Source organism: Eublepharis macularius, chromosome 5 (genome assembly GCF_028583425.1).
Source record: "Eublepharis macularius isolate TG4126 chromosome 5, MPM_Emac_v1.0, whole genome shotgun sequence".
NCBI lineage: Eukaryota > Metazoa > Chordata > Lepidosauria > Squamata > Eublepharidae > Eublepharis > Eublepharis macularius.
Genome location: NC_072794.1, coordinates 78413329 through 78427271, shown reverse-complemented (window position 1 = coordinate 78427271; position 13943 = coordinate 78413329). Strand labels below are relative to the sequence as shown.

Here is a 13943-nt window from a genome sequence, read left to right as displayed (position 1 = left end):
ATCCATTGGAAGCCATTGTCAACTTGTCTCTGAGCTCTGGGGTTTTTCCTGGAGCCTTGAAGGAGGCAGTGGTGAGGTCACTCCTGAAGAAAACCATCTTTGGATCCCACCAAACCGTCCAGTTACCACTCGGTATTGAACCTCCCATTCCTGGGTATAATGATTGAGCAGGTGGTTGCAGAACAACTGCAGGTATTCCTGAAGGATGCCTCTATCCTGGATCCATTTCAGTCCGGCTTCCAGCCTGACCATGGAACTGAGACAGCACTAGTTGCCCTGACAGATGATCTTCATAGACATCTGGATTGAGGCAGGTTGGTAATGTTGGTGTTGTTATATCTCATGGCAGAGTCTGATACGGTTGACTATCAGCTGTTGACCTACCATCTCAACAATGTGGGGATATGTGGGATGGCCTTGCAATGGCTGATCTCTTTTCTCCACAATTGGGGACACAGGGTGGCACTCCCCATTGGTATACAGCGCCCCTTGGGGCAATACTATCCCTGATATTGTTTAACATTTATATGCACCCCCCTCACCCAGCTGGCTCAGAGTTTCATCAATATGCAGATGACACCCAGTTATACCTGTTGTCAGATGGTTGGCCAGATGCTGCACCGGATACCCTGACCAGGGCATTGGAAGCTGTGACTGGATGGATAAAGCAGAGTCGACTGAAGCTGAACCCTCCAAAGATGGAGATCCTGTACCTGAATCAAGGGTTGACAGGTTCAGGAATATGGCTCCCAGCCCTAGATGCGGCACCGCTGGCATCTATGCTGAAGATGAAGAGCCGGGGTGTGGTCCTGGATGCCTCTTTTTCAATGGAGGCCAAGGTCACAGAGGTTGCCAGATCTGCATTCTTTTATCTTTGTCAGTTCAGGCAGCTTGTTCCCTACCTCTCAACCAGTGACCTAGCAACAGTGATCCAAGCAATGGTCATCTCCAGATTAGATTACTGCAACTCATTCTATGCAGGGTTTCCATTGAGATGGATCCAGAAGTTATAGCTGGTCCAGAACACAGCAGCATGTATCCTTACTGGGACCCCAGTTAGGATGCATATTCAACCTGTTTTGTGTGAGCTGCACTGGCTGCCAGTCGAGTTCTGGGTTAAGTTTAAGGTACTGATTATGATGTTTAAAACCCTTAACGGTCGTGGACCAATATACCTGCAGGACTGCCTCTCACCATATGTTCCCCAGAGGACATTCCGTTTTGCTGATAAACACTTTCTGTTGATCCCTGGCCCCAAGGATATTCGCCTAGCCTCGACTAGGGCCAGGGCCTTCTTAACCCTGGCTCCTGCCTGGTGGAACTCTCTCTCTGTCGACACTAGGGCCCTGTGGGACTTGTTACAGTTCCGCTGGGCCTGTAAGATGGAGATATTATGGTGATGGTTGAGAAGGGGGCGAATTGTCCGGTTGACCTCTCTGCTGCAGCCTTTTGGTCTGCTTGTTTTACATTCTGCCAACCTTTCTGCTCTACTTCCATGATACTGGCATGTGGAATGTATTATGGTGAAACATCACATGCTGCATTTTATATTGTAGTTTTAAACTTTTGTACTGAATTATGAAATTGTGTATTTTATCTTCTATAGTGTATTGTTGTTTTAATGTCTTGTATTATTATATAATGTTGTAACCCACCCTGAGCCCAGTCATGAGGAGGGCAGGCAAGAAATCTAATAAATTAAATTAAGTAGAAGTCAGAGCTGGGTGTCATCAGTGCACTGGTGGCATCCAACCCCAGATCTCCTGAGAACACCTGCTAGAGGGTGTATCTGCTGGGGGTGGGATCAATCACTGTGGGACCTCACAATTTCTCATTGCGGTGAACCTTAATCTCCCATGACCACCCTCATGGAGCATCCTTGGAGGAAGGAGGCAAACCACTGTAAAGCTGTGCCCCTCACCCCAAGTGAAACTAGGTGGTCAACAAAAACCCAATGGTTATGCCTTTCCACACAGTTTGCTAGACATAGATAGAATAACATCTTTCTGAGATACTCACAGACTGACCTAGGCTCATACACAGTTTGACTGGATCCACACAAATTCACTAAACTTGACAGAACACTTTCTCTCAGCACACTGACTAAAAACTCCAGTTCACTCCACCCCTATAGCTACCATCCAATCACAGCAAATATCATTCCCCCACCTACTCCCCTTCTTATTTCAGAGACCTGCATTTAAACTCACAGTAACCAATATTCAAAACCCGCACATTAATACACACAAACTTATTTACATGCAAAACATTATAAAGACCAATTGAAATTTCAGATGAGAAAATAATCTCTCACTTTACTGGATCTTCTGGTGGAAAGGAAATCCAGTCTGGCACTGGCAGCTGATAACGCCTGTTAGGAGAATTCAAACATGCATATTCATTACATGATATTGGAGTAAATAACATGCATGCATTGTCAAGGAGTTCCAGACCCCTGGGGCCCAGCCCAGCTAAGGGGAAGGGACACAGGCTGCCTGGAAGGTCCTGTTGCAAATAGCAAACCAGATAAGCTGCCACCAGCTCCCCGGTCTATCCCTAGGCTAAGGAGTTAGGGAGCAAAGCTCCAGAGCCTATTAGGGAATTAGCCACAGCAAAGTCTACCTTGCAAGGGTAAGCTTGCAGGCAGAGTTCACAGCAAAAGAATAAGTGTTTTGTAGGTGGATCTCAAGCACACACAGGGTGAGTTCAGCAAAGGTTTTATAACAGTGAGGCTTCAGAGTCTTAATAACCCACACAAGGTAAATATATAAATATATAAATCTATATAAATATATTTATATATAAATATATAATATATAAATCAAAGTGCAAGGTTATCACACATAAGACACAAAGTGAGCACAAACAAAAAAACCCTACAGCAGTACACTCTACACACCGCACTGAATTCTTAGGAGGCAAAGCAAGTTGGTTTCTCAAGCAAGCAAAAATCCCTGGTAAAGGGTCCACAAAATAGCCAAAGCAAAAGATAGAGCTTCAGTCCTTCTCATCAGATAGAGCCAGAAGCAAAGCAAAAAAGCGTGGGCAGAGGTCTGAGCTAGACGCCCACCACAAGCTTCTCCATGTTGGTTAACAGTCGGTTTATATTGGTTCAAGCAGGAACCAAAGTGAAACCACACCCATTCCTAGCTTGACCACATCACCTGACAAATGCAAAAAGGGACACGTGACAAGTCTGCAGCTCTTGGCACAGGACCCCAATCTGCTGGTGCGAAGTTAATTACCAATTAGCCAGCAAGAACAGCTTATCTTGACTCAAGGACAAAGCTAACATAACTTACTGCTAGCAAGAGCGAAAAGCCTCTCCAAAAAGGGAGGAGAGAATTTCTCCAGCCAAGGAAGCCTCCAAACCAGCTCTCAAAAGGGCTTCCCATACTCTTAAACATAACATTTTTTCTTTACATGCATGAACATGCTGCCATTACTACTGCCATATAAGATTGGCCATGTGGAAGGTTTTATAAGATGTTGTTCCCTGCTTGACCTCTAAAGAACTTCCTGTTAACACAGGTAATTTCCTTCTCTTTACCATAGATACATCAATACTCATACATCAATACCATACAATACATCAAGAGAGAGAGAGAGAGAGAGAGAGAGAGAGCTTACTTTAAAAAGTAGTTTCATTGTGAAGATTATATTCTAGCAGAATTTGTTTTTAGAAATAAAGTTAAAAATTATCATGCACACACTTGTGGCTATAAGCTGTTATGTTAAATTATGCATTATTCCTAGCTATTCATAACATGAACAAAATGTGGTTGTTCTGCTGATGGTCTTCCCCCTTCTATCAGCAATAAGCTTTTATCTTCATCACTTAGTATACTAATAATACTAGGACATGTGGGTACATGGGATGTGTTCTGGAATATAAGTGTTCTGGAGCTGGCATAAGATTAGGCATCAGCTGAAGCGTTCCACTGACAAAACCCCAATGTGCAGAGTCCTAAATACTTAAAAGAAAAATCAAGGATTGATTGTATGAAGTTGCTTATTCTCAGTCACATAGTTGGTCCATTTTACTCTGAATCCGGCAGTGTTTTTCAGGGTCTATTGCAAAGAAAGATCTTTCCAAACACCTGCTACCTCAGGTTCCTTCAGTGGCGATACCGGCAATGACTGAAACTGCAGTGTGCTGTACTACTAATCTGTAGTCCTTTCCCAAATATAATTAATACAAGTTTTTAATTAAGTAATACATATTCTGAAAGTCTGAACTGTAAATACAGCAGAACCGTTTTTTTTTAGTATCACCCCACTCAATTCATCCTGTTTATGTTGCATTTGAAACTGTTTTCAAATGTGTTTTTTAATTTTCATTTTTTTACATAGAGATGGTGCCTTGGAAGGAAAACTTTACAAATAACACAGGATAGATGGGGTAGTCTGAAACTCCTTGTTGTGCATCTATCTTTAAATTAAACATGAAAACAGCCATTGGAAAGTAGAGCTGCTGTCTAACCAATGCTAGCTGAACTGCAGTAATTGCTTTGTCCAACATTTGATTTATGGGTTCTCAGATTTTTAGAGCAAGCCTCACGAAACAATTGGTTATAAAATCATAGAGTTGGAAGGGACCTTACAGACCACCTATTCCAACCCCCCTGCCCAATGCAGGAATAGCCTAAAGCATCCCCTACAAGTATTCGTCTAGGAGCTCCATGAAGACTGCCAATTAGGGGGAACCTAGCACATGCCTAGCAGCCGATTCCACTGCTGGATTATTCTTAACATGAAGAAGTTTTTCCTAATGTCCAGCTAGTACCTTCCCTGCTGTAGTTTAAACCCAGGCCGAATCCACATTACCTTCGCGCGTCCCGGTGTTGCGCTAAATGTCCGCGAAACACCCGGAAGTATAGAGTCTTTCAAGCGCGATTTCAGAAATCGCGCTTGAAAGACGCTATACTTCCGGGTGTTTTGCGGACATTTAGCGCCGCGCGGAGGTAATGTGGATTCGGCCCCATTGTTTCGATCCTGTTGCCAACAGGAACAACTCCCTTTGTTCTCCTAAGTGGCAGACTTTTAAATACTTAAAAAGAGCAATCATTTCTCCCCCTCAACCTCTTCTTCTCCAAACTGAACATTCCCAAGTCCCTCAGTCTTTCCTTGTATGGCTTGGTTTCCAGGCCCCTGATCATCCTGCTTGCTCTCCTCTGTACTGTTCCAATTTGTCCACATTATTTTTGAAGAGAGGCCTCCAGAACTGTATACAATATTCCAGGTGGGGCCTTACCAACATGGTATATAGTGGGACAATGACATCCTGTGATTTATATGTTACTGACTTTTTTACATACCCCAAGATTTCATTCACACTCATATTTAGCTGGTGGTTTTGTGGTGTGTGTGTGTTGTGGGGGGAGGCAGACTGCAGAGTGCATTTGTTGTGCCAACCATATCAACTGTCCTTCTCCTGCTGATTTTCCACGTCCTGCATCTGGGTCTAGGAAGGAAGCCATAGCATTCTGAAGCATATGCACCAGAGGGATGACCAGACCCAGGGTCCCCGGATCAGACGAGACCGTGACAGTTGAAGTCCTCAGGATCTCCCCTGTCTGGGAGTTGATGAGCCAATCCTATGGACTGAACTCACTCTCCCCCCCCGCCAAGTGTTGCTGTCTGAGAGCCATGCTGTAAGAGTGGCCTGCTACTCTACCAAACATTCAAGCATGGCATGGGTGGAGTTCCAGTGGTAATCAGGTGATGCTCTGGCATACCTGTCCTGTCCTGCTTCTAGCGCAGTTGATGAGTTGTTTTCACGCTGTGTGAGAAGTGACTTGTGAGTCACTTGACATTTCTGGAGCAGACACTGGAACTCATGAATTGCGGGGATGAGAAGATCCTGAGAGGAACCCAGACCAAGTGCATCCTTCATCAGAAGGTGAAATTTGTGGGCTGCACAGGAAATGTACTCAGGGTCCACTTTTGACACTGCTTTCATCATGTTTGCACCACCAACAGTCACTATGAATCCCATGGCGACAATGCCCTCACCCACCCAGTTCACTAATTGCCTCTTCAAGGTGGCAGCGATGTTCTCCACCATTCCCAAGCACCTCTATCTTTCCTTGTATGGCTTGGTTTTCAGGCCCCTGGTCATCCTGGTTGCTTTCCTCTGTACTGTTCCAATTTGTCCACATTATTTTTGAAGAGAGGCCTCCAGAACTGTATACAATATTCCAAGTGGGGTCTTACCAACACAGTTTATAGTAGGGCAAAGACATCCTGTGATTTGTACGTTATTGATTTTTTTATATACCCCATTTCATTCGCTTTTTTTTTTTGCTGCCGCATCACACTGACTGCTTATATTTAGCTTTCTGCTCACCCATATCCCAATATCTTGTTAACCTACACTACTACCCAGAAGTGTATACCTCATCCAGTATGCATGTTTTGCATTTTTGTTACCTTGGTGGAGAATCTGGCATTTCAACATGTTAAATTGTCTTTGTGTTCAGATCTTGTTGAATTCTAGCTCCTTCTTCAATGGTGTTTGGTACTCCTCCCAGTAGGGTATCTACAATTTTAATGAATAAGCCCTTCATACCCTCATCCAGAACATTTATAAAATTATTGAAAAGCACTGGGCCCAGAACCAACTCCTATGGCACTATACTGGACACCACCCTCCAGTCAGATATGATGCTATTAACATCTACTCTTTGGGCACAATTATGCAGCCAGTTCCCTATCCATCTAACCGTCCAAGAGTCCAGTCCATAGTCCTCCAGTTCACTCATCAGAACAGCATGAGGAACCTTATCAAAAGCTTTACTGAAATACAGATAAACTATATCAACAGCATTCCTGCAATCCAGTAAGCCTGTCACTCACTTACAGAAGGAGATGACGTTGGTCTGGCAGAACCTGTTGGGGACAAATTCGTGCTGACTTCCCCATATCACCATGTTGTCCATCAGATGCTTGCAGATTGATGCCTTTAATATCTACTCCAATATCTTCCCTGGGACAGAGGTCAGGCTGACTGGCCTGTAGTTCCCAGGATCATTTTTTTTCTCTTTCATGAAGATTGGGATGACATTTGTCCTCCTCCAGTCTTCCAGCACATTTCCCGTCCTCCAAGAGACCTATAAGATGATCGACAATTGGTCTGCAAGCTCTTTTGAAAGTTCTTTAAGCACTCTCAGGTGCACCCCATCTAGCCCAGGGGATTTACACACATCCAGTGTAGCAAGGTGCATATCCTCAATTTTTGTGCCCTTGTCAACTAGCAGCCTGAAAGCCATGCCCTGCCTACTGCCATCTCTAGGTGGGCCTGTTCTCTCCTTCAGGGAGAAAACTGAGTCAAAATAAGCATTGAGCTTTTCTGCCATCTCTCTGTCCTCTGTCAGAGTTTCTCAATTTTTACCCAGCAATAGAGGTATCACCCCCTTTACCTTCCATTTGCTCCTCACGTATCTGAAGAATGTCTTTTTGTTGTGGCAAGCCTCCTCTGGCCAGTCTCAGCTCATTCTGAGCTTTGGCCTCTCTGAAGGCTGCCCTACAGTGCCTAGCTGCTCCCAGATACTCTTCTTTAGATGCATTGGCCTCTAAAGAAACGCTAAAGAAGGAGTAGCTAGGCTGCCCTACAGTGCCCAGCTACTCCTAGCTACTCTTCTTTAGATGCATTTCCTTCCCTCCATTTCTTGAACATTTCTTTTTTTTTTCCTTAGCTCATCTCAGAGTTCTCTGTTCCTTCACATTGGCTTCTTAGATCCTCTACCTCATTTCTGTCTTACTAGAATGGTAATAGTTTGAGCCTGCAAGAGCTCTTCTTTTAGGAGAGCCCACTCACTCCCTTCCAGCATTCTTGCCCATAGAATAACTCTTATCATCTCTCTAATTAATAAAAAAAGTTCGCCCTACTAAATCACATCTTTCCATACATTCCTAGTACTAGGATGATGAATTAATTTTCCAACAAAGCTATGTTCCACAAATACTTGCATTAAAAGAGCTTACTGATAATAAGAAAAAAATACTATTAAAATGAGAAAAAAATCGAACTATTGAAAATACAACTTGAGACAGTGCCTCTCTGTAAAAATAATATGTTGCCACATCATCCACAGTCAAGTTCCCTGAGTTACCATAGATTGTATAATATTGAAATATTGGCAAAAAGTCAGCATTAAGTGAAGTATAAGTAATAGGTAATGAAGATAAGGAGCAGAAAAAGGTTAGAATTCTTAATAGTACTTTAAGGCTCTTAAAGGTTATGATAATCAGTTATATTAAGTAATAAGCAGTGTTAGTGTTAATAACACTGTTCTTTTTTCTTTTTATTATTACTAAAATAATGAGTACACATCAGTTTGAGTTTTGCATGTTTTGTTTATTCTGGTACAATATTTAATCACTATTTTAATAACTATAACTTTGATACTTTGTATTTTAATAATCCTTGTAGTACACAGTTTTTCGTATCTGCTTTGCTTGTCCCCTTTTTCTCCCCTACTTTTCTGTACCCTATTTTTGCTTTAATAATATATATATATATATATATATATTTTAAAAAGTCCCCTGAGTTACTGTGGACAGACCATTATTCTTAGCCTAACCCACCTTATGGGATTGTTGTAGGGTTGCCATCTTCTCAGTGGGGCCTGAAGATCTCCTGAACATACAACTGACCTCCAGATGGCAGAGATCAGTTCCCCTAGAGAAAATGGCTGCTTTGAAGGGTGGTCTGTATGGCATTATATACCAATGAGCTTCCTCTCTTTCCCAAACCTCACTATCTTCAGGCTCCATCCTCAAAATCTCAAGGAAGCTCCCCACTGGGATGCTGGCATTCCTAACTTGTTGTGAGGATTGTTATGTATTGGGTTGGCTTCAATAAATGGTAGGCTCCTAATGTCTTTATTCCTATTGTTTTATTGTTGGCAGCAGGCAACCGGTCCTCTGTAATAAAGACCAATCACAATCTTGTAAATATGTTATTATGTATATAGTTAATGCAAATCAAGGATCCTAGTTACGTGTTTCTTATTGGTTGTTGTATAAACATGGATGTGGCCAGGGCTTTTTTTCTGGGAAAAGAGGTGGTGGAACTCAGTTGGTTGCCCTCGGAGAAAATGGTCACATGGCCGGTGGCCCCGCCCCCTGATCTCCAGACAGAGGGGAGTTTAGATAAACTCCCCTCTGTCTGGATGTGGGGCCACCGGCCATGTGACCATTTTCAAGCGGTTCCGGAAGTCCGTTCCACCGCGTTCCTGCTGAAAAAAGCCCTGGATGTGGCTTTTATATATATATATATATATATATATATATATATATATATATATATATATATATATATATATATATATGGCTTCTGTTGGCCTATTCCTCGGACTAGTCTGCCTGTTCCACTCAATAAAGATGTTGCTCTGAGTTGAAATCCTGACTAACTGAAATCACTATAAGCTGAAATCACAATACATAATAAGGATAAAATAGAGAAAGAGAATACCTGTATATCACACTGAGTTCCTTGCAGAGGATAGGAGAAAAATGTAATACAAACAGTTAAGCATTTTATTCATTTTAGAGATGATTGAATCAAAATGGAGACAATCTTTACCGTGCCTTTGAAAATGGTGTTTGAATGAGAGACAAAGGTAAAAAACAAAGCCTAACATCACTGTATGTAAACACACATGTTAAAATGTGTTTTTAAAAAACTTTTTGGCTTAATATATGAATTAGAGTTTATTCTTAAAATCGTGGTAGCCTGTGGTGGAAACCATTTCTCCAGATGACCTGTTTTCTTCTAGTTCTTGAACTTCTCTACAGTACTGCTGTGCAGCCTTGGTGTAAGTTTGTTATGAAAGTTTATTGATAATATTTACCTGTTTTATTCTTTTTACACATTTTGTTATCAGTTGGTGTGATGCAACAGAATCCTGTTCCATCAAGGGTTTATAGGACAGTTAACAGCTCTGTCCTGCAAGCAAGATGCACCTGTACAGAGACGTTCTTGTCCAGTTATTTTGTCAAGGCCATTCAGCTAGGAGAACTGCACTAATTAATTTCAGAGCTGGAAAGCAGGAGAAATGAGCACTAATGTGGAAAGGTCCCAGAAGCTATTGGTTAACACTGGTCAGAAGGTAGAACAGTCTAGGAACTATAATTGGCCGAGGGTTCCAGCTTTGGTGAACTTTGACTTGGTGCTTCTGTGCCTTTGTCTGCTGTGGTATTTAGTGTTTTGGCGCTTCCTATACAGTTACAGTGTGGTGAGGCTTTGTGCTGTGTCCTAAGGATCTTGTCAGGCACCTACTGTAACTCTACCAAGAAACTGTAGGCTGCTGGCCTAGAAAGCCCTGCTGCTACTCAACCATCTGTATATTTTGGAATTCCAACTCAGCTGCAGGTACCATCTGCAACAGCTAGACTAAGTAGCTTTGTTGTTTTTCAGTGCATTAGATCTGCTGAAACCTGGGCCGTTTCCAGACGGCTTACCTGCCTCCGGAATGTCGCGCCATGTTGCAGAGAAAACGCGAAATATCGCGTTTTCTCGCGCGAGTTTTTCGCGTTTTCTTGCGCAGTATTTCGCGTTTTCCCCGCAACATGGCGCAACGTTCCGGAGGCAGGTAAGCCGTCTGGAAACGGCCCTGTATTGGTTTTATTTTAAAAAATTATTAACTTGAGTACTTAATAAAGAATATATTTTTCATATAGGAGTCTGTTACTTCTAAGTAAGACTATCTTGGAACCTGTGGGAGGTTATCTGGCAGTTTTGCGAGGGTTTATTAATGAGACAAGGAGTTCCTCTGGCTTCCAGGCACAGAGCAATAACGACACCCTTGCCCTTCACATAGTCTCGGATCTAACGGGGGTGGGAGCAGTCATAACTGGACAGAGTATTTTATGAAAGCACCATAATATTGGGTCATAGTTTTGGATAAGTTGCTGTTCATTTTATTACCTCCTTCAATTTCCTGTTTAGCTTCTACCTCTCATGTTGCTGATAGGAATCATATGAAATAGTGTAAATTTTAAAAATATGTAATATAGGTTTTGGTTTTATTATATGCATTGGGAGCAATATCATTCTAAAATTGCGTGTGGATCCTTGATAATAATTCTGTACTGCAGAAGAAGGATTTTCTGCCCATTTGTGTTGATCTCATGGCTTCCGGTCTCAGAGTTTGTTTGCTAAAGAGCATCTAGCTATTAGCGCTGTGATTGCAAGAGATGCAATTGAGCATAATTTAGTAAAACTGTACAGCTAAAGAATGATTCAGTTGCTCTGAGCCAGAGAAACAGATGCTTGGATGTGACCTGCCGTAGCACTCTTTAGGTTGGATATGCACCACTATATGCATCATTATCGCAAATGTCTTTATCTGTGTGAGGTAATGGAATTTTATTATAAATTATTATAAATAGACTTTAAAAAACTAGCTAGAATCTGAGTAAAATATTATAGTTATAATACTTATGCAGCTTTAATGTGTTCAGTGTTCTTTTTGTAAACTATGTAGAAATAGAGTAATATAAAGAAAAACAGATTAAAGTTCCTGTCAAATAGAAGATGTTTTAATTAGTATTGTGGGTTACGTGCTTTGCTGTTACCATCCTGTTTCTCGAGCAGCCTAATCAGAAATCAATTTTCCTTATATTCAGCTCTGATTCAAAAAACGTGTTTTTGAGCATTTTTAAAAAGAAATCAAAAACCATACTAAACTTGAAGCTTCATTTAAAAACAGCACATACACTAACAGTGCAATCCTAAGGAGAGTTACTCCAGTCTGAGCCCATTGACTTCAATGAGCTTAGACTGGAGTAACTCTCCTTAGGATTGCACTGTAAATGTGTTTATAAAACTTGAGGCTTTTTCAGTCAAGTAATGGAAAATAATTCTGAAGGTCTTATGCCTCCTGTTTTTGTTTTTTTTAAGAAGAAAAGTGGAGCACCACCCCCCATGAAATTACCTCCTCCTTACAAAGGACCAAAAAAGTCCAGCTCTGATGAGACAGAAGAGGAAGAAGAGGACTTTTATACAGAGGGTAATGATGTGACGTTTTACTCATATGTCTGTGTTAAGGACTGCTGTTCATCTGTGGCTCTATGAAGTAGCAGGTGATAGTAGGGACCCTGTTTATTGGACTGTAATGAATATTTGTCAGTGTGTTGAGAGATTTCCATTTTTGATAGGCTACTTAATTTTTACAAAACTTATTAAATTTAAACTGCAGTTTCTTAAATCCAGTGGTGTACAGAATTCAAAAAGTTCTCTATCAAATATTGAAGAAAGAATTCTTTTAAGAGCAAGTAAAAAAGGGGTGGTGCATCAGTATATTAATATTTCAGTCTACACTTATGGAGAAGAGCCACACGTTACATGTTTTTTGAAAGCTTGTTTTTGTAATGGCCAAACAATGCTTTATATGAACCGAGCTTTATATTTAGAGAACCATGCCATTTCTTTTGTTGTTGCTTCTAAATGATGCCAGAAGCATAATAACATAAGGAGAGCCCTGCTGGTTCAGACCAGTGGTCCATTTAGTCCAGCATCCTGTCTCACACAGTGGCTAACCAACTACTCTGGAGGGCCAACGACTGGGCATAGAGATCAAGGCCTTCCCCTGATGTTGTCTCTTGCTACTGGCATTCAAAGGTTTACTGCCTTTGAATGGGGAAGTTCCCTTTAGTCACTGTGGCTACTAGTAACCACTGATAGATCTATCCTCTGTGATTCTGTCCCTTTTAAAGACTTCTGTGCCAGTGGCCATCACTACATTTCCTGACAGCAAATCCCACATTTTAGTCATTTTTTGAATGAAGAAGTATTTTCTTTCTCCACCCTGAATTTAAGTTTTATGATTGGCTTATGGGATTTTTCTCATTTGAATCATGTTAAATGATGTAATTTCATACTGTAGATACACTAGCACTTTAATGCTATTTTTACACTGTGTGTTGATTCATTTAGCACAAATGGCATTGAAATGAAGAATAAAAAGCTATTATTGTACATAGCATCTTCCTATAACTCATACTTTATTCACTTAAATTTCAGTGAAGTATTGTTCCTAGGAAGAGAAACATGCACACCCCAAAAGACATGAAAAGGTAGACCAGAGTGTGGTTATAGAATAAGATTTCTGGACAGTTCAAGGGTGATTAGAATGTGGTAAAGGAAGAGGTAAAGGAGGCAGAATGGAGGAAGGTTTGGGAAGAAAACCTAAATCTCAACCAATATTTGGATGTCAGAGTGTACTGTTTGTGAAACTATGAATGCCATACCTTGGATATTATGGTTTAAACTTTTGTATTGTGGTTGTTTCCATTTTATCCCTATTTATTGTGCATTTTAATTATCTTTTATTGTACAATTGTTGATGTTGTAATCTGCCCTGAGCCCGCTTGTGGGGAGGGTGGGCAATAAGTCTAATAAACAGCCAATTGTTCCCTGAGTAGGGAGAGAAGAATGTCCATTCATGATGGTGCCTCTGTAGGCTGCCTCCATTTTTTCTTTCTTCCCTATAGCATCATATCTGCCATTTCTGTTTTTTCCTTTTCTGCTTCTAAGAAAAAGCACATACAGTCCAGTAGTCCAGTAGCACCTTGGAGGCCAACTAGATTTCCAGGGTGTGAGCTTTCAAGAGTCAAAGCTCCCTTAGTCAGACCTATAGAATGAAAAAGTGTAGGAGTCTTTAAAGTCCAAGCAGAGGGTGGGAGTGGCACTGCAAATTAGATTGTCAGAAATCATCTTGTCAAATTAGATTGTCAGAAATCATCTGTCAGAATCATCTTGTTGCTTAGATCAGTGAGCAATCCTAATATGGATGTTGTTTTAAAGGGGATAATGAACTACCATATGATGTGTCCCAGCTTCTTATCATCAACAGACTTTCCTGTAGATCCTCCTTTTAGTCAGAGCTGAGTAACATTACCAAAAGCTCAGTTCTCACCTGTCATTCTCATAGTTC

The 13943-nt window shown here is 41.3% G+C and overlaps 1 protein-coding gene across 1 annotated transcript in view; it reads left to right on the top strand.

The window, feature by feature from the left end:
• PATJ (PATJ crumbs cell polarity complex component) overlaps positions 1-13943 on the top strand; it is a 286475-nt gene that overhangs the window by 133507 nt on the left and 139025 nt on the right. Inside the window, exon 29 of the mRNA XM_054979641.1 lies at positions 11909-12017. Within this exon, the coding sequence (XP_054835616.1) occupies positions 11909-12017 (109 nt within the window). The remainder of the gene's footprint in view (positions 1-11908; positions 12018-13943) is intronic.